We start from the raw sequence: 20961 nt of genomic DNA on the forward strand, positions 1-20961 counted from the left end.
AAGAGAGAGAAGAAAATGTTCTGCCTAGATCATTGATTGGAACATTTACTTTTAAAAAACGGTCTGATGGTGTTGATTAAAATAAAGTCCTCTGCAATGTCTGCAGCAAGGAATTTGCATATCACCGGAGTTCATCAACTCTAAAGTCGCACATCAATGCAAAGAAATAGTGTTGACATTGAGGGGAGTGTTAATTTATTTTCATTGTGTCCCCTAGGTTATATCTGTGGCCTGAAATACCCTTTATATGAAAAAAAAGTTCTTCCCGAAGCACTTTTGAATTTATTTCCTCAGCATATTAGGTCATATCATAGATTATTATGGCCATTATTAAAATAATAATAAAAGAGTTTTTGAACTTTAATGTCACTAATGCTGATTATTCAATGATTCATTTGAATTATATTTTATTTTATGTATACAATTCATATTTAAAATACTTTCACAGCATTTTATATATGTGATTAATTTAGATTAATTAATCACAGAGTATGTAATTAATTAGATTAATATTTTAATCGATTGACAGCCCTACTTTAAATGCATATGTACAGCATACAGTATGCACTCAGAATCTTTTCTCCAGACCAATGTTTTCACCTGAAGGACGTTTTGATCTCTTGGTAGCCTTGACGCACATAAAGCATATCAGAGCAGCTGCTGCAGCCCCAATGATAGTGAAGCTGAAGAGGACGTTCAGAGCTACCTCTGCATCCGGGAGAGACACCTCCATGCCCAGAAACCTCACCACCGGAGAAGGGGAGATAGGTGGTGGTGTACTCGTTCCTGTAGGGGCAGGAAAACAATGGATCTTAACTGGAAGAAGGGGGATTATAGGTCATGTTTAACAGTCATACTCCAGGTACCATGAAAGGCCAGCATTTCTTTTTTTAAGTATATGTTTTGGTATTTTTGCCTTAATTGTTACAGGACAGTGAGAGAGAGATGGGGCTAGGACTCAAATGTGGTAGGTTGCTGTAACCAGTCGAGCAACTGCGCCACAGCACGCCCAAAAGGGCAGTATCACAATCTTAAGTTTTGGCATATGTGCATTTTCCTGACTCCAAAATGAAGGCCTGAGTATATGTATGGCATTTTTTATCTAGCCTGTTCCAGCATATTGTCATACATGTCAGCCATTTGCTATTGTGGTTTTTGGTATTTCTTACCATCTGGTTCGGGGGCTAGGCAAGGGTGTGATGGGTCTGGAAAGCCATTGCAGGTGATGATGGTCCCATAGTGCTTCACGGACTCCTTGGGCAGACGGGCCAATGAGGGATCAGAGCGGTTCACATAGAACAGACCAAACTTCTCTGAAAAGCCAGTGGCCCACTCCAGGTTGTCCATTAGAGACCAGGCAGTGTATCCTTGGATATCAACCTTGTCAATCAGGTAAGCTGAAATAGAAATAACAGTTACTTTTAGAATGTGTCTCCTATTTGCTTTAAAGTTAAAAAAATAAAAATATTATGTTTAGAGTAATGCAGTTGTACTCTATTGAAGAGAAAATGATACACTCAAACATATCACAAACATGAAAATACTTAAATCAGTTTTTTATGTACAATCTGTATAGTGCTTTACATTCTCAGATTAATCTTATTATGTCTCAATTAAATTGGATCCAAAATGCCCCCCCCCCCCCCCCTCTGCTTTTGGTGCTACCCTGACTTCTGGCTGCAGTGTGGGTGCAGCACAATAAGTAGATGCAACATATTGGGTACTGAAATATTCACAAGAATCCATAGAAATTGAATCTTCATGTTGTGTTATGCAATATTAGTTGTACAGATGTATAGTCTATCTTATACACACTCATTGAACCAACAAAGTAAATGCAAAAATAGAGACTTTTTTTGTAATCATTCCATATTTAGTGTAGTCATTCCTTATCAGAACCCCTGAAGTATAATCCAAATACAAGCATAAAACTTCAATGTGTTATCTTTCATTTGAGACCAGGATTATGCTTCTACACAAAGGGGTTCATGTGCAGTAAGCATTTGATTGTCAGTATGCATTTTGGAACAAAAAGTCCTATGGGGAGTTTCCATAGGCATTTTACAAAACGCATGAGCATACCTTGGCAAATAATAGTCTAAAGCACTCATATTTTCATTCTATATTGATCTACTTTTGCACACAACTTCACAAGACCTGGTGCTAGGGCTCAGTTGTGTTTCTAAGTCATATCAAGTGACCTAGATATAATATAAATTATATATAATAATATATTAATATAAATGTATACCAACCTTTCAGCGCCTGATTGATATAATTCTCATAGTAGTAAATTCTGTGGATATCGTTAAGGTTCACAGGGCCCCGTTCAGAGATGCCATTCTCTGTGATGATAATAGTTGGGTTCCCATACTCCTCCTTGATAAAGTTCAATATTTTTCTGAATCCAGGTGGAGTAACTTTCAGCCAGGTGGAGCCAGAGTCTAACCAAGTACGGTCAGCAATTGTCCCCGCCCCTCTAGAGAAGGATTCAGATTCACAGTGTGAATGACCTTTGACTCTCCATAAACTAGACATTGAATAATAAAACCATACTACCTGAGTGTTGAGTGTTGAAGGCTCACCTATCTGCATCGTAGTGCTGAAGACCTTTGTAGTCCACTTTAAAAGCCAGGACAGTTGTGTAATGGTTGAATCCAAAATAATCATAGGTACCTTTGACTCTATTGACTTCAGCAGGTGTAAATTCTGGGAGCCTATAAAATGACATGTTTGAGCAACAGTAATTAATGTAGACCTATGTATTTAGTGTTTGCCCTGTAATAAAAGCCTAATCTCCAGTGTTTTAGTAGGATCGATGGAAAGGGACAAACCGTGATTTTGGTAATCCAGCAGCTAAACTCCTCTCTCGAATTATAGTTTTCATGACATCACTATAGTCTCCATTAAACACAGGATGAGCAAACCAGCCAATATAAAACTTAAAAGTGGGAAAAGAAACAGTATTAAGCACATTTCCGTAACCAATGAGTGTGTATTCTATCTCTGTTTTAAGATTGCTTTTGTATTGACTTTACAAATGACAGACAAACTCACCTGGACCACACGTCTGGCAGCATCAATGTCCTCCTGCTTGTAAGGGTTGCGAGGCTCTGCCCAGTCCGAGTTGATGGTAATGGAGATGATGCCACCCTGTGTAGTGCGATACTTGTCATTGTAGAGATGCCAGGCTTCAGCATGGGCCTTCAGGAGGTTATGGCCCACAATATATGGGAGAGTGCCAGGTCTGAAGCTTATGCCTATAAAGAGAAATGACTTTATAAATCAACCTGTACCGGTAGTACAGACTTCATTAGCAGAGGTAATGCTCAATGCTGGTTATATTTATAAACATATTTGTATGTGTATACATTTGTGTATTTGTATATGTGTATATGTGTATAGTATCATACCAGGAGCAGCACTCCCATATCCATGCCCAATCATGGCCACATTGTACGGCTCATTAATGGTGATCCAGAATTTCACTTTGTCTCCTAAGCTGTCAAAAATGACATCAGCATATTCTTTGAACCGTTGCACTATTGTGTCGTTCTCCCAGCCGCCTTTCTCCTGCAGGGCTTGTGGTAGATCCCAGTGGTACAGCGTTACCTGTGGCATTAACAGAATATACTCAGTGCAGATATTATTTCTGTTACAGAGTTCTGCTCTATCAGAATGGCCACAGCCATAGGCCTCTAAATGAGTGTTTATCCTATTTGCATGTTACAATTACACAGAATGAGTGGACAAAAATGGCTAGAAGCATCCTATTATTTTAGTACCCTCACTATTCTTGAGATGAAAAATAAATAAAGATGTTTGACCTGAGGCTTAATGTTGGCAGCCAGTAGAGCGTCCACCAGACGGTGATAGTAGTCCAGTCCTGGCTTGTTGATGAAGCTGGTGGTCCCATCTGGCAGAATCCTGGACCATGAGATGGAGAACCTGTAATGGTTGACTTTCAGTTTTTTAAGCATGTCCACGTCCTCTGCGACCTTGTTGTAGCTGTCACAGGCAATGTCTCCGGTGTCGTCATCCCACACCCTTAGTGGTGTATGAGCAAACTTGTCCCAGATACTTAGACCCTTCCCATCAGACCTCCAGCCACCTTCAATCTACCAAATAAAGAGACAGTGATTTGTACGTGTAAGTGCATGATCATGTTGGACCTGGTCTTAGTTCATGTTGTCAAAAGGATATCTGTCTATAGTATTACTAATGAGGTGGTGTGAAAATATATACTGTATATTTCTAATGTAGTTTCACTAAGGAGTCTATTTATCTTTGTAATGTTATTTTGTATGATGTTATGCTATGTGTTATTTCACTTTTTCACCTGATATGATGCTGTTGCCGTACTCCAGCGAAAGCCTTCTGGGAAATGACCATAGATCAGTTTCTCCTCATCTGGTAGTGGAAAGCCATTATTTTTGATGATTTGGTAATAGTAGTGAGCAGATTGCTTTGGTGTCCTTGGACGGGAGGGGTGTTCAAAGTCAACATGGTGAAGTCCAAATCCCACCTTATAGCCATTTAGCCACTCAAAAGAATCCATGAGCGCAGAAGCCTGGTATCCTTTAACTTTCACTCCGTCCAGGTTGTGTGCTGAAACATGAACCACATCATCAGTATACATTCACACTGTGCAACTGACTGAATTGAAGACAAAAAAGTGAATAGTTCTACCTTTTAGGGCTTCATCTATATATGTTTTGTAGAAAAATATTCTGTCTGTGTCATCAGCTGTGGTTTCAGAGTCTGTAGCCACTCCATTTTCAGTGATGTAAATATCAGGGTCACCATACTCTTCCTTTATCCAGTTGAGAAGTCTTCTTAGTCCAAATGCTACGGCTTTCTGGTCATTCAGAGCAGTGGGATGAGAATCCGCCTCTTCTTCCCAACCCAGGTCTTGGTCAGTTTCATATGATGGAGGAGAAAGCCCAGTTGTCACATGATGAACCACTTTTGTAGTATAAGCATTGATGCTGAAAAAATCAGCAGTCCCTTGTATATATGCTTTGTCTTCATCAGTGAAAGTTGGTAGTCTGGACACTTCTAGACCCTGAAGGTCACTCTTGTTGCCAACTTGCCACTTCATGGCATCAGGGTAGTCGCCATTTTTGAAGATGGGGTGGGCAAACCAGCCCAGCTGGAACTGGAGGGCTCGGTCAGCAGCAGTTACCTGTCGAGGGTCGTTGGGCTCTTTTGGCTCAACCCAATCTGCATTGAGGCTGATGGACACCAGTCCTCCTTGAGTTGATCTGTAGTTATCATCATAGGTGTGATATGCTTTAGCATGAGCTTTGAGGAGATTGTGTGCAATTTTGTAAGGGGCATTTCCTGGATCTTTAACATTGGGAGGAAACTGGCCCAGTCCATAACCAGACCAAGCAATGGTATAAGGTTGGTTGAATGTGATCCAGAACTTGACTCTGTCACCAAAGGTAGAAAAGCAGAAGTCACAAAAGTTATTGAAGATGTCAATCATATTGACATTGTCCCACCCACCAGTGTCCTGTAGAGCCTGAGGAAGGTCCCAGTGGTAGAGAGTCACCATTGGGGTGATGTTATGGGCAAGGAGACCATTGATGAGTCTATTATAATAGTCTACTCCCTTCTGATTCATAGAAGGTCTTTGGCCATTCGGAAATATTCTTGACCAGGACAAGGAAAATCTGTAGGACTTCACTCTCAGAGACCTAAGCATGTAGAGATCCTCTTCCACCTTATTGTAGCTGTCACATGCAATATCACCGGTATCATTGTTTGGGGTGTTCCCAGGCTTCTGAGTGAATGTGTCCCACACACTTGGTCCTTTTCCATCTGTGTTCCACGCACCTTCAATCTGATAGGCTGAGGAGGAGACACCCCACTGGAATCCTTCAGGGAATGTTCCATAGTGGTAAAGCTTCCTCTGGAATTTTGTATGATGTGAAAATTTTTCCCAAATCACTTTGGATGTGGACGGGACCTCTGATGGAGACAGGACTTGCCGCTTTGTTGTTATTGAATTTGGAACATATGAGACTGATCTTGACTGAAGATTTTCAAAGCCATTCATTTGAACTACATGAGAGTAGAAGTATGCAGATGCTTTTGGAGTACGAGGTCTGTTGGTGTCTTCTAAGTCAACATAATGCAAGCCAAATCTTTGGCTATAGCCTTGTGGACCCTCAAAACCATCCATTAGTGACTGGACAGTGTACATCTGCACTTCAATGCCATCAACAATGATTGCTGAATAGAGGGGGAAAAACATTTTAGCAATCAGTTAAAAAACAGTATTTTACTTTTGCGGTTGTCTTAATGTAATATCTACAAGTTTGGAATGGAGAAAACAGATCTATCCTACTTACCTTTCATTGCCTCATTTATGTAACTCCTCAGGAAGTTAATGCGTTCTGTGTCGTTGAAGCTTTCACTGTTGTAGTACATTGGCATCCCATTTCCAGTGATGTGAATTGGCACTTTGCTGACTGATATGTACTGTGCTGAGATGTAGTTGAGCAGACGGCGAAGTCCCCATGGCACTGGTTGAATCCAGTCGGAGTCTATGGTTGGCCAGCTGGGGTCAACATGAGACTGGAAGTCTCCAACACCATGAGGTCCTGGAACACACTGTCCGCTACTCTCATTTATAAGACGGGTGGTGTAGTGGTTCAGCCCAAAGAAATCTGCTGTTCCTTGGATCCGCTGTTTCTCAGATTCTGTGAACACAGGAAGTCTTGCTACTTCAGCGGGCTGACATTCTTGCTTCTTCTGTTCAATCTGAGTCTTGAACTTTGCGGGATAGTCTCCATCCACGAATATGGGGTGTGCAAACCAGCCCAGCATGAAGTCCAGGTAGCGCTCAGCTGCCTCAATGTCCTGAGGACTTGTAGCGTTCAGAGGCTCAGCCCAGTCTGAGTTCAGAGCTATGCCCACTCTCCCACCCTGCTGTTTCCTGTAGTTATCGTTGTAGACATGCCAGGCCTCAGCATGGGACTTCAGTATGTTATGGGTCACCTGAGAATCCGAGAGTCAATATTGATGCTTTGTTATTGTGACTACACAGTTGTAAGAACTGAAAAAAGTCAAAGATCAAAGAATGTCATATCACATCAGCACTGAAATCATAGTTGATATGCATACAACTTAATTTCATTGTATTTGGACATGTTGCTCTGTATCTTGACTGAAGTTTTACCTGATAGGATGATATAACTGGGTCCTTGACTCCCGGTGCATGCTCACCAGTGCCATAACCAGAGTGGCTCACGACCCACGGACTGCTGAAGGTGTTCCAGGTCTTCACTCTGTCTCCAAATCTGGAGAAGCAGAAGTCTGCAAAGTCTTTAAAAGCCTCCACAACGGTGGGATTCTTCCAGCCTTCGTTGTCTTGTAAGGCCTGAGGAAGGTCCCAGTGATAAAGGGTGACAACGGGCTTTATGTTTGACTGAAGGAGCGTGTTGATGAGGTTGTCATAATAAAGGGCTCCTTTCTCTGACAGGCTCCCCCTGTGGCCAGTAGGGAAGATTCGGGCCCAAGATATGGAAAACTGAAAGGTGTCGGTGAGCAGACCTCTGAGCAGGTACACATCATAGTCCACCTTGTTGTAGCTGTCACAAGCCAGGTCAGCAGTCTGGTTATCAAACACATGACCCTGGTGTCCAAAACGGTCCCATATTGTTTCCCCCTTGCCATCTTCAGACCAGCCGCCCTCCACTTTGAAAGACTCACTGGAGACGGCCCACTGAAAGCCCTCAGGAAATGATCCAATCAGGAAGTCATCACGCTCAGATGGGGACTGAGAGCTAAAATTCCGCCAGACGTTCTCATATATGGATAATAAAGTGTTCCTCTCAGGCTCATCACTTGTTAAAGCTTCCTCGCGACTAAATGCCAATAGAATGAGAAGTCATGAATAAACGATCACAAATCATAATGTGAGTACACTGGATAACCACATTGATACACAATAATAAATATTTAGTTGGTATACTGTACAGTTAGGAACAAAATTATTCATACCCCTGGCAAATGTTGATTTTCTCTTGACCAATATGTTTGTTCTGACTGAAAATTATACTGCCACATGGCTAAAGGTTGTAAGACAACATGGTAGAAGCATTTCCATCTTTTTAAAAATTTTTATGAAAAATGTCCAAAATTATTCATACCCTTTTTAAATAATAAATGGAAATAGTTATTTGCATTCACAGCTCTCAAAATGGTTCTTATAATACCTACCAAGCGTCTCCACAATGATTCTATACCGCACCTTTTTAGCAGCAATCCAGGCTTTGAGGCAGGAATGATTATTTGCCATCACTCTGGCCTTGTGCTCACCTTTTTTGACGGACTGAGGTCTAGACTCTGGCTGGGCCTACCTCAAAACCCGGATTGCTGCTAAAAACGTGCAGTCTGCATTAAATCAATATTTGCCAGGGGTATGAATAATTTTGTTCCTGACTGTGTATATCTTATATATAGCTCTTCGCACCTCATTGGCTTTTCCTCTTCTAACATTCCAAATAAGTTAGTGATGTCAAATCCCCGGATTGGTAAATCTCTGCTGTGTAAAACTTAACATATACAAGCATAAACAATTTAGATTGTTAAAGTATTACAGCAGTTCATGCAGTCACTATGATAGATCATAAAATCAAATTAAATTTGCCAAGAAGAAACATTATACTTTATCGCTATCTGTTATCTCAGTCTCAATCTGTATGATTGTGATCATGTATCACATAACTATTATGAAGCAATACAATGAACAGTGTGAACATTCAACAATCTGAGATATATCTGAAACATACTGTATATCTGTAACCAATAAACATTGAATAGAACAGTAAAAATCATTCATTTCTGTTTGGAATATTATGATCATTGTACAGAAAATGGAATGTCTTTGTTAATGAAATTTCATGTTCTTGTCACTATCATCTCTGTTCAGTCACTGTACTCAGCCCCTCGGTTATCTTTTGTTTTCCGTATGTTATCTTGGTGACTTCTCTACTCTATACAGGTAAACAGGGAGGCTGCACAAGCTTCATACCTCCCAACACACTGGTCAGGGGCTGGAGTGTTTCCTCTTTTGAGCACTGCCTGATGTTCAGGTCGTAGATTAAGACTGGCTGGCCAGTGACCATCTGAAATAATATTATCCAATGTTGCTTGTTTTCATTATGAATAAATAAAATATGTGGTAACAGTCAAAACCTACATATGGTCAAATTGGGAGATACAATAGTAAATTACCTGTATATCTGTCAGCTCTTGTAACAGACTTGATTTAGTGGTACAGTCATATTTAGCGCATACCGATAGAAAATCCATAAAAACCTGAGTAAAACATATTCAAGGGCAGTGTTCATAAGGTTCAGAACTGATCTACAATTTATTTGAATGTTTTAGAGACATCTTATTTATTACCCATGGACCATGTCATTGTTATCCCATAAAAAAACTAGTGTAGTTCCAAAAATTAGATATTTGACAAATCTCTAAAGATCATTAACCATACCATGGACAAAGTGTCACGTTGGAAAACGGCACCAAAATCACTGGCCTTTAACCCCAGGGATACTTGACCACCTGATGAAGGTAAATCATGATTAAATTAAATTTAGGTGAGAATGACACTTGAATGACAAAAAAATGAATGTAACAATAAAGATAAATAAGTCTTGAATTATACATGAAATTCAATAAATCAAGCAATATACTGTAAGTCTACATGCAGGGCAATTTCAGTTCCAGAACTTCCTTATAACTTTACAATGAATTTTGCAGATACTTGTTGATTCTATTGAATTAATGTTGAATTACACTACAAAAGTACATAAATTAAGTAGATTCTCTGTCAACTAACACAGCATTAATTTGGAGACAATATTGGACATATTGATATGGTAAATCTACTTTGGAGTTTAGTTAAGAGGGAGCAAAGAGATTAGAATTGATTGTATTGTTTACCTTGGTCACTGATCATGTTGTGGTAGAGCTGGTACACTCTGGTGTGAGCTTGGAGGACATTTTGGACAGATGGTGCATCAACAAGTTTTGCATCCCCCTTCACTTCATCGAGTTGGCTGAAGGTGATCCAGTACTTCACCAAGTCTTCAAACTCTGCAAACACAAATTCTGCATAACTCTCAAAGGCCTCTGGCAGTTCAGGACTGTCCCAGTCCCCAAGTGTGGCCCTGAGTCCCTCTGGAACAGCTGAGCGGTGTAAGACCACCAGGGGCTGCAGGCCTGATTCAGTCAGCTGCTCCAGAAGGGTCCTGTAGCACCTCACTGTGTCCTGATGGGGGCGACTGGAGTCTCCTGTGGGGAGGATGTGGGACCAGGAGAGGGGCACCTTGTAGTGCGTCACCCCCCGACCCTGCAGATACTGGAAGTGGTCTCTGAGCTTTGAGGGCAGTGCATGGCTGCAGTCAAAGACAATGTCTCTTTCTGAAGCACCAGAAACCCAGGACTGACTGGTAGCATGATTTCTGCTAAAGTCCTTCAAAAGATTGTTTGTTAAGGGCCCTGCTAGAAGCATGAACTCATTTTGGTTTTCAGTCTTACTGCTGGAAGCACAAAAACTCAGTACACACAAAAAGAGGATCCTTAGTAGCTTCTCCATCTTCATACAGCAAGAATGAGCACATACTTTTCGAACACAATTTATAGCCATCGTTTGTAGACCCATCATATAATCATGCAATATAACCTGCTGTCACAAAGTAGTTTTTACTGCCTCTTACTCAGACTCTGACCTCTGTTGAAGATCCTAATGCAAGGAGATAATTTTATCAGCATATCAGAGTCGAGTTGAGGCTAGCTCACAGACAGCATGACCAAGGTGCAAAACGTGATGTAAACAGAAAATAATCTACAAGTAACCACTCTTAAAAAAATCAATACCTTCCGTAAGTGGACTGGTTAAATTAGTTTCTTCCTTTTACAGCCCAGCATATTTGTCTGAGTCAGAGTCAGTCATTTTCCCTGGTAAAAAGGCTTGATAAAGTTGAGCTAAGGTGCATGCATATTACTGTCAAAACAAAGAGGGGAACAAAGAGTACTACATCTTCACCGGTTCAAAAGTGTTTATTTATAGAAACAGCACAAAAAAATACTATTTGTACAAAAAGTATAAAAAAACAGGAGAAATATCAAAAATACCATGAGATGAAATTTTTGCCTCAAGGCTTACAAATGCAATGAAATATATCAATGGAACAATAGCTGACATTTTTTTCTTTTCAACAAATTCTCCGGTATTGCCCCAGTCATAAGTGTTTAAGCTATATCTTTGCCAGACACAATATTAATATTGCCACAGGTCAAGTACCGATATGTAAGATGGAACACATATTATTTCGTAATGGTGTTGCATAGAAACACTTTATAATCAGGTATGCGTACAAAACGACAAAGGAAGTCAATACACCAGGCATATGGCTTGTTCCCCTGTTAGTCTTCCTAGTGCTTTTGGAAAAAAGGACAGGCAGCTGCTCCACACTAAACTCCTGGGCATAACTGGCACATGTGAACATGATAAGACTGATGAGAGATTGTTCTAAAATAGAAAAGTTATTAAAAGATAACAGTGAACAATTTACACTTATCGAAAGCTTATGTTCATACTGTGTTACAGTCCACAGATGTACTCCTTATATACAAAAAAAGGAAAGGGATCGTACAAAAGATGAGAAATATATAGCAAACGCTTCAGAAACATTAACATTAAGATTCACAAGTATTTCAAGCATTTCCCAGGTTTTTTGTTTCATTCATTTTGGACAAAGGCACAAACACGTGGCTTCCTAACACAACATGTAACAAAGGCCATGGTCACTGATCTATGTGAACTAACTAACAAAAAAACATACAAACAAACAAACAAACAACTTTCATGCACAGTTCACTGTTGCACTGATCCACCAGTTAATGCTGAAAGTTCTTATGGAGTGGTGGAAAGTTCTTACCTTCTAAAAAAAGCCACGTTTCGTACCAGATCACAGCTATATAATAGGCATACTCACTATGGGTCTCTAGACTAAACATTACTAAACCTCCTGTATGACACATACTTGACACGACATAACATCTACTGTGGCTCGACCCCAAGTCAAGCCTCTCTTTTTGGAATGACAAATGTAAACTCCAGTTAAAGTTTAAGGCATTTTGAGATGCAAACCTCAGCACTTCATCAGAAGAGAGGTATAAACTGCCCATCAATTTATATGACACATAAAAAAAAAAATCAAAAGTACTGCACAGTCGCCTTCTGGATGAGATAGGTATTGAAAGCAGCTCCTCTACCATTGGCTCTTGGGCACTTTGGATAGTCAGGCGTACTGGCTCTCAAGTAGTGGGGGAGATGTTCCTTAACAGAGTTTGGCATGTTTCTTTGATATTCACTCGCCATAATACTGTGAGGCAGTCTTTCCACCAGTGCACGCACACTTGCTTGCACACAGACGTAGTTTGTATCACGCAGACACACACATGCGCACGTAGTTTGTACCACGCACACACGTTCACACCCACACAAATGTCTCCTAAGAATCTGTCCATGTCCCTTCTCCACAGGGAACATTTTGGCAGACGTTGAAGCAGACTAAGTTGAGGAGAGTTCAGGCTCGGATTCCTAAAGTACAGGGAAAAAAGTGGTCAGGTGAGTTTCTGAAAGTTCATATAGTAAAAAAAAAAAATCTGTAATCATGGGGCTCTGACAACTCCGGTTATGATGCCATATACATATTCTACTGACCTTTTTCACAGGTTCCTCCCTGTTTCTCCTGAGCAAAGTTGAGTCGATTCTGTTCGACAGCTGTGCCGTTTGATTCAGGACTGCTGCTCCGTGATGGGCTGCTCTCCTCGTTCTGATAGGCCAGGTCCAGGTGCTGCTGGGCCAGCTTCAAGTGGCGCCGCAGTCTGTCCAGCTCTCGGGATGAAGCCTCATCCCCAAAAGACTCCCGGCCCGAGTCGCCCAGGTTGTCCCGGAAGTCAGACGGCTTCATGCCACCGGGCAGCTTTCCGTCCTTCTTAACGGCTGTGTGGTAACCAGGTGGGGCACTGGGTACCTGACGGCAGATGGAGGGCCGCTGGCTGGCCGTGGGCACGTGGCTGCGGTGTTGGGATGAGCGTCTGCGGAAGGCGTCACGGATGCCGCTGATGCCCAGGTGTAGGATCTCCATTATGGTGAGCAGCAGGCACAGGCAGCTGACGGCATACATGATGAGCAGGAAGATGGTCTTCTCGGTGGGGCGCGACACAAAGCAGTCCACCGTGTGCGGGCAGGGGCTGCGTGTGCAGACGTAGGACGGGATCACCTCCAGGCCATACAGGATGTACTGGCCGAACAGGAAAGACACTTCCAAACCGGCGCGGATCAGGAGCTGGAACACGTACACCTTCATCAGGCCGTCACGTTTAATCCGTCTGCGCCCATCGTGCTTCTTACTGGGCTTCTCTGCGTCTTTGTCCTTCTCCTTCTCCAGTTCAATCTCCTCTTCGATCATGGGGTCCTCCTCACCGTTGTCCTCGGCCTCCTCGTAATCCCGGGCTGCACCACGCGTGACCATGGGCATGCGCTTCCGTGTCCGTGGCTGGTACTCGCTGTCGTCCCTACGGGCAATACGGTGCATGGCGAAGCCGAGGTACATAATGGTAGGTGTGGTGATCGAAATGATCTGGAAGATCCAGAATCGCACATGCGAGAGGGGCGCAAAGGCGTCATAGCACACATTCTCACACCCAGGCTGTTGCGTGTTACACACAAATTTGCTCTGTTCATCATAGTAGATGGACTCTCCACCCACCACTGTTAGCACGATCCGGAAGACAATGAACATGGTCAGCCACACCTTCCCCACAAAGGTGGAGTGGTTGGAGATCTCCTCCAGCAGCCGCGTTAGGAAGCTCCAGCTCATGGTGCTGGTGGATCGTGGGGCCTCTCAACACCTTCAGGAAAAACAGATATGCATCGTTAGGCTTTAAAACATAGTTAACTTGCCATTGCCAAAAAGTGGTATTTTGCACTGTCTAAAGCAGGGGTGGGCAAACTTTTTGGCTCAAGGGCCACATTGGGTTTTGAAAATTGGCCGGCGGGCCGCACAACAACCCCCCCCCACACATTTTTTATAGCGTATAATTTAGTATGAAAAGTATTTATTTTAATTTTAAAATATTACTTGCTTAAAAATACTGCTAATTTTATGCTGTTTAACAAATGTATAAATTGTGCAGTCGCTTTAAGACAGTTGCTTTAATTCACGTTTATTTCTCAAGGATCTTCTGCCTGCTCCGCTATGGCTAGTGCTGTACCTACGGCTGGGTCCTCTCACAGTTTTTAAATGGTCAGTAGTGGGAACTACTGTTGCCTTCATGATTTCCTTTTAACAGTTTCTTATAAGGAGATATCAATGATCGACAATGACAAGCCAGCTGGAACCTGCGGCTCTCTCTCCCTCTCGTGAGTGCAGACGCGTTCCCAATTAAATGGATCGCATAATGTTCACGTTAAATCTGCTGCAAAGGAGATAACTAAGAGTTAACTTAGTTTAACATAATGTTCTCTCTATTTAACATGATGTTTTGACATTGACATTGTAAACGTTCTCTAAGGAGAGTGAAAAGCAGTTTGCAGTAAAGCTAACCAACGTCGTCTATCGCAGGAAAAAAATAGCGAGCAGCCTGATAACCAAATGAAATGCTCGGCGGGCCGGATGAAAGTGCTTGGCGGGCCGCAGTTTGCCCACCCCTGGTCTAAAGGCATGATTCAGAATGATCCGTGTTGCCCTGTAAAGCAGTTAGCTGGCAACATGCATAACTGGAAATCCTAAACACCAAGCATTGGCTCAGCTGCTCCGTCATGTCCTCCATTTAATAAGAGAAAAGCATCAAACATTAGGACACCCAAAAAATTATCTACAAGCAGCCTGCAGGATGAGTGAACGGTAAGAGTGTGCCGCCTTTGTGCCTCTGAGCCTTACAGCTCGAGGTGAGCCATGCTGCTTAAAAGGCCCAAAGAAAACATACAATCTCTGCTGGCCATGTTCTTTGGACATTAAATGCCCTCATCTCTATATTGTGATTTAAAACAAACGAGATCCACAGTCAACCACTTGCCAACATAGTGAGTCACTGATCACATGCTTAAAGGCCAGTTGCTATGGAAGCATTCAAAAACATACATAAATAGTTTAACCATTACAGCCATAATTTTCATGACCGATGAAGTAGGAGAAGGCTTTACTGACAAGAGAGCATCTTTGTGATATACTCAGCCTGGATAAAAACATCTCTATACATTTAATCCACTAGAGGGAGCCATTGAAGTGCTTGGGAGGCTATGCGGTGCTCAAAATTTTGGCTACACAATTCTGTTCACGTTTTGTGATTTGTAAGGGCAATCAACACCCACAATTGATGTTATTTCCAATACAGGAAAAAGAACAATGTTGGAGTGGATTGGATGGAATATACTGATAACTAAAAATTCACAGGGTCAGAAACAGCTCAAAGCTTCTTGCTACTCCAACTGTAGAAACACCTGTAACAATAACAATGACATCCTTGAGCCTGGGTGATGTGCCTTTCCACATCCGTCCCATAAAACTATCATAATAACAGTTTAGTCATCTCACCTCAGCAGCAGGTTCAGTGGCTACTTACCAACACAGATTAAGGCTTGCAAAAGGTTCAAATCTCAGTTTTCGGCTTTAAAGATAAGCTTTCAATTATCCTACAGAAAGTCAAATGACAATTCCAGCAAGTCTGAGAGTGCAAGCTCTAGCCATCTGTAGCTGTGACTTCTCACAATGCAAGTTCAGCTCATTATATGGTCACATGAAATGTCCTAACTGGGGGAGAGCCAAACGTAGGCATGACTTCTCAACTTCTTAAATCAACTTAAGCAGCTTCTCTAAACATGCAGCCATTCAAAACCGCATTCCTACACTGATTTAAAACTGCCGTGAGAGGGCAAACACAGGGCTAGCTCCAATAGCTGCATCCTGACCCCCAGGGTTTAGTGCCTACTTACTACATCCCCAGCTATGTGTGAACATCTAAGACACAAATGCCTTCACTTCACACCCAACTGCCAGATCTGGGAGAACAGTCAGGCCCAACAGATGCCATTCAGAACATACTGCGCAGAACACACAGAGTGCATGAAGAGGAATACCAAAGGAACAATGATTAACCTCTAGACCACTCTCCTTCAGTATATCACCTACACTGAAACCATTAACTATTTAGTACATTTTTTGCCAAAATTATATAGTAATAGATTAGAGAAAATTAACCATACATCTTTATTTAAAAATGAAGTTTAAAAAAAAATAAATTCAGACAATTTAGAAATGATCAGTTACAGCCCATGACCATTTAATTTTAAACTGTTGAGGATTGTCACTGTACGATAGGAGTAACCAACTAAATGGTCACACTTGCTCACCTGGTTTAACGACCAAATACTATTTCATGGTGCTCAACTACCATTAACTATTTATTATATTTTTGCCAACTATATAGTAATATATTAGAGGAAATTAACCATACGTCTTTATTTAAAACTTTACTTTCAAAATGAAGTTTAAAATAAATAAATTCAGACAATTTAGAAATGGTCAGTTACAGCCAATGACCATTTCATTTTAAGCTGTTCAGGATGTCACTGTAGGATAGGAGTAGCCGACTAAATGACCACACCTGCTCACCTGGTGTTCCACTTATGATTTAATACATTCCAAATATGGGAGTGCCCTAAACATAGATGATGCCGGGAACGTACACTCACCCAAGCAAATCTCTGACAAAACAACCAGTTTAAGAGCCCTCAGCCAACACTACCTCTAGTTTTCAAGCCAACACCACTCGCTGGGTTAATGCCAAAGCCTTGAGTTTGGTGGCATGCAAAGGCCTAAATGGTTGTGAAACAGTGCCCTTCTCTTAATGAACAGGCATGCGGCAGCATGTCAGACAGGGCAACATGGGTGCCTGCTCTGCTGAAGAGTGATATGGAAGGCTTAACAATGGAAGGTTGTTTCTTTATAATGCTTATTCATGGGTCTCATCAGGTCCCTTTCCACGGGTGTATAAAATCAAGCACCTTGATTATCAATGCAGACTGCATGGTGCTTGATTAATACAACTGTGGAAAGGGACCTGATGAAACCCATGAATAGACGAGTAAGAAACCAGCAACAGAAAGTTGGGAAAAAGAGGAATTTCCATCGCAGTGTGTGGAAGGCAAAAACGGGCTGGCCTGGGGCAAAACAGACATGTAATGATTCAAGAACAGTCTCACCTAGACAGAGTGCCCCAGGATCGTAGTTCACTGACTGGTGAACACTGTGCAAACTCGCTTTCTACACTCTATACACTAATTGCAGTGGCCATCCAGACAGCTCATTTCAAGTTTAATTCCACAGGAAGTTGTCCCTGTTCGAGAAAGAGAGAGAGAGAGAGAGGCTCATTGGTGGGAGGTCTTCACTAACACAAGGTGAAGCTGGGTGTTTCACTAAACTGGATCCAACCTGAACCACACCTGATTAAACCCCACCTGATGTCATACTTCTATTTAAGTGAACTCACGTGAGGAAGAGAACGTGCATTGCCGTTTACATCCAGGCAATAGCATGGCTCATGTGAAAACCATAGCTCTGAAGCATCACTCCAAAACAGTCCACAACCCATGTGGAATTTGAGCAGGCCAAACAGTGAGATCGTTTCTTTAACTCGGCGACTAGATGGGCCTTCCAAACAGAAAGGCTTTGTAAAGTGCCATCTGGGTGAGCGTGGTTCCCTTTGGAATTCAGAACTCTTTTGGTCTTGGCAGTTTAAACACACAACTACACTTAATTTATGATTGAACGAGCGTTTTGTGTATAAATAATAATAATAATGTGTATTATTAGAAAGACCAGGGTTACTTGTGGCATCCCCATTTCAACATTAATAACCTTAAAGTGGTGTTTCCTCGCATAGCAAAGGTGTGAAATAACATCAAAATGGGAGATTAACATGCGGTTACTTTTTGTACAGTAACTTATGATCCCACTGACTATAACAGTAATATATAACTGCTGTGATTTTTTTTCTTTTTTTTGCAAATGTGAGCGACCAGTAGTGTTCCAAATCCCAGTAGCAGGACCACACCAGGAATGTGGTTGGGGACGGATGCCCATCAAATGCTAACACGAGAATTAGTGAATGTAAAAAACACCACCAGACAACAGAAGTATATCTCCATCAATTTAAAGACGATAGCAACCATAGTTGACAAAAAGGTAAGCGAGTATTTCTGGTTGCCCAAACTTCCCTGCGTTGTCCCTCAAAAGTGCAACGTGTCGCCTCCACCAGTAAGCTAGTCCTAACGCTAGTTAGCTAGCAGACTACCTGGGGAGACATGGAAGGAGCTCGCGGTTTTCCTCACACTTGCAGTGTTTCTTCGAAAACAACTCTCAGCCACGCGGTGATGGAGAGGTGCTTTGTAGGTAATAAATTCACATGTGACTTTATATTTTACTTTAAGTTATTACCTGTTTATCACAGAAAGTGTCTCAGGACCTAACTCGTAAAACTCCCGCGTAACTAATGTTAAGGGGATTTGCTACAACATTCAGTATTGTCCTCAACCTGAATGTGCAATTTCATCCCCGTGGCCGATATCAACTATTTAACATTGTAAAGGCTGCTAGCAAATAGTGCTACTCCATGACAATTCAGTAGCCTGGTTGAAAGGTTTGCTGACAACAACGTTCATTTTCATCCTAAATTCTATGGCATCATTTCAATAACCACTAGCTAAATCAAACCCGCTGCTTATGTGGCTTAACATTACTAACGTTAACGTTACCCAAGTTAAATTGCATAGGCATAACGTTACGTTAAACTGTTGTTTAGAACAAAGGCGAAATGACTTACCTTAAAATAGGCTAATAGCCCGTCTTTGCGCTGACGATTTTCTTCAATATTTGTGTTCTACGGTAATATATTACAATTTTCTTCTCACTTTTCCCTCTTCTGTCCTTATTGAACAAAAGCGTACGCTTGTATTAACCCATTCAGTCCAATGTGGTGGTACCATGTGACCTTCCCAGCAGAGGCAGACTCCTAAATACGGGGAAACAAAGAACATCCCCAAATCCCTTTTCGTCCTCCCCCTCTGTCTTGTGTACCCCACCCCCTTTTGGGGCCCAAGAAACCTGATAGCGTGAGCTGTGTTGCTATTCGTTCCTTCTTCCGTCCCACTCCTGATGCAATCACGATTTCTTAAACCATTTCCTAACCCCACACTTATTAATATTTAGGCAACTGGAGTGATATTTGTTTGATTAGGCCATTCATTTAGAATGAAAACAATTCAGTATAGGCTATAAGAAATATATTTTATTTGTTGGAGTAGGCCTAATTTTACACAAATACAAATGTATAATACAAATGTCTTTAATGATCATTTAACCTACAGGCAATGCCTGAGAGTGGCATTTGTAGGATAGCCTGGGATGTTGTGTGTGATCAGGAGAGACAGTAGCCCATGGGCCAATCACAGGCATTATTTAGCTGAAAAGTAACCTACTTTACAACATAACAACAAAATAATATAACATAACATAACAACTTGTTTTAGTATAGTATTGTATAAAGGCACCCACATCGTTTTCCATTGAAGGGGGCGCCTCACCATGGGCACCCACCTGGGTGATGCATGGCAAGAACACTCACCACACACCAGCCTGGGGTGGAAAGGGAGGGAATGGATAATAAGAATGAATAGTTTACAGTCTATGGTTTAAGCAGTAGGCCTAGACACAGATGTCATAGATGGCAACTGAGTATTTGATGAGTAGAGTGGGCAGCTTGGTAGTGCATAATTGTTTTTCATTAGTTATGTGCCTGATTGGGAGCAGTAGACCCCTCTTTGTGTTGAGCGGCTGTTCAAAAGAGTGTAAGTCTTTTCCTCTTGCCGCACTCTTAGTTTTGGGATGTCAGCCAGGATTGCAATAGCTGAAGGAGCTTGGGCGTTCAGTCTCACTTACAAACCACATCCTCACTTCCCAGTTTTACATATATTTACACGCCAATAGTTGTTTAACCTTTGCATACAGATAATGTAGCTTATGACACAGGGTCTCACTTGTGCAGTATAACAGACACAATGTGATACTTAGAGGAAAAACTTAGAGGACAATCTGAGGGAATACTGCAAGACAGAGAGAAGCGTTAACAGAGGTGATTATAGAGTTGTTACTAAGGGGCCGTGCACACGACGCCGGTTTTTGTGAAACCGGTGAGGTTTTGTTAACGGTTAGGCCTACGCCTTGCATGTAGCCTACACGACGCCGGCAGTTTAGGAGACTGACACCGATAGCTTTTGACAGGGGCGCCTGCAGGAATTAATGCAATGGTACGCACCCCCATCACTGAGCCCCCCCCCCCCCCCCCCCCAAAAAAAAAAAAAAACATTTCACGCGTGGACAATATTTGTCCGTTTCCTGGTTTTAGGTCCGTGCATTGGTCAGCAAAAAAGTAGCATAGCAACATTCACATGCAATAATACAACAACAACGTCTTCAATGACCTATTCATTTGGACAACTTGATACAGCCCTATACAGGCTAAAGTTACCTTTAGTTTTGTTCTAGCTTACCGTGACGTCTGGCTTTAAACAGCTGTCTAATGCAGTCTAACGTTCTGACAAGCAATTGCCTACCTTGTTCTTGCCCATCTGGAATAACTCCTCTAGCTTTGCTGCATCCATCCTTTCTGTTTTCGTTGTTTAAACTTGATATCCATGATGAGTATTGAGTTAGTGAATTAACTCAGCAGTGTGTGCTGATAACCATATATAGATAACCGAGTAAAAGAAAACAACAAGTAGCCTAGTTGCGTGCCTGCGTGCGTATTCTCTCTCTCCTGCTCAAACAAAATGTGTGCGCGTTAATTTTGATAAGGTATTCACTAACT

General features: G+C 41.8%; 2 protein-coding genes across 3 annotated transcripts; both read right to left on the bottom strand.

The window, feature by feature from the left end:
* Positions 1-527: 527 nt before the first annotated feature.
* LOC143100500 (lactase/phlorizin hydrolase-like) lies at positions 528-10560 on the bottom strand. 2 transcript variants are annotated; one of them, XM_076263727.1, is made up of 17 exons: positions 9976-10560; positions 9515-9585; positions 9250-9333; positions 9047-9140; positions 8486-8567; positions 7190-7877; positions 6360-7008; positions 4690-6240; positions 4340-4608; positions 3828-4118; positions 3414-3612; positions 3058-3260; positions 2835-2941; positions 2586-2717; positions 2256-2479; positions 1170-1397; positions 528-786 (listed from the first exon to the last, which is right to left on the bottom strand). In XM_076263727.1, the coding sequence occupies exons 1-17, from the start codon at positions 10535-10537 to the stop codon at positions 569-571; spliced, it is 5652 nt and encodes a 1883-aa protein (XP_076119842.1). In that variant the 5' UTR covers positions 10538-10560; the 3' UTR covers positions 528-568. The 2 variants fall into 2 exon arrangements, with proteins under 2 accessions (XP_076119842.1, XP_076119840.1); XM_076263725.1 differs by having other exon boundaries at positions 528-795; positions 1164-1397; positions 8477-8567.
* A 514-nt stretch (positions 10561-11074) lies between these two features.
* gjc4b (gap junction protein gamma 4b) lies at positions 11075-19689 on the bottom strand. Its single transcript, XM_076263728.1, has 3 exons — positions 18919-19689; positions 12755-13947; positions 11075-12631 (listed from the first exon to the last, which is right to left on the bottom strand). The coding sequence occupies exons 2-3, from the start codon at positions 13914-13916 to the stop codon at positions 12618-12620; spliced, it is 1176 nt and encodes a 391-aa protein (XP_076119843.1). The 5' UTR covers positions 13917-13947; positions 18919-19689; the 3' UTR covers positions 11075-12617.
* Positions 19690-20961: the final 1272 nt, after the last annotated feature.

This window comes from Alosa pseudoharengus, unplaced genomic scaffold (assembly GCF_046254945.1).
Source record: "Alosa pseudoharengus isolate Yale_2024_CS ecotype anadromous, Long Island Sound unplaced genomic scaffold, YU_APseudo_1.1 YU_APseudo_1.1_scf_3, whole genome shotgun sequence".
NCBI lineage: Eukaryota > Metazoa > Chordata > Actinopteri > Clupeiformes > Clupeidae > Alosa > Alosa pseudoharengus.

Bases quoted from the DNA above. Each gene is read 5' to 3' on its own strand.
- LOC143100500 (XM_076263725.1), bottom strand. From the start codon at position 10,537: ATGCTTCTAGCAGGGCCCTTAACAAACAATCTTTTGAAGGACTTTAGC. The intron at 4,609-4,689 runs GTAGAACTATTC...TTCATGTTTCAG, and splicing joins TATAGATGAAGCCCTAAAAG to CACACAACCTGGACGGAGTG. The intron at 2,480-2,585 runs GTGAGCCTTCAA...ATCCTTCTCTAG, and splicing joins CAGCACTACGATGCAGATAG to AGGGGCGGGGACAATTGCTG.
- gjc4b (XM_076263728.1), bottom strand. From the start codon at position 13,916: ATGAGCTGGAGCTTCCTAACGCGGCTGCTGGAGGAGATCTCCAACCAC.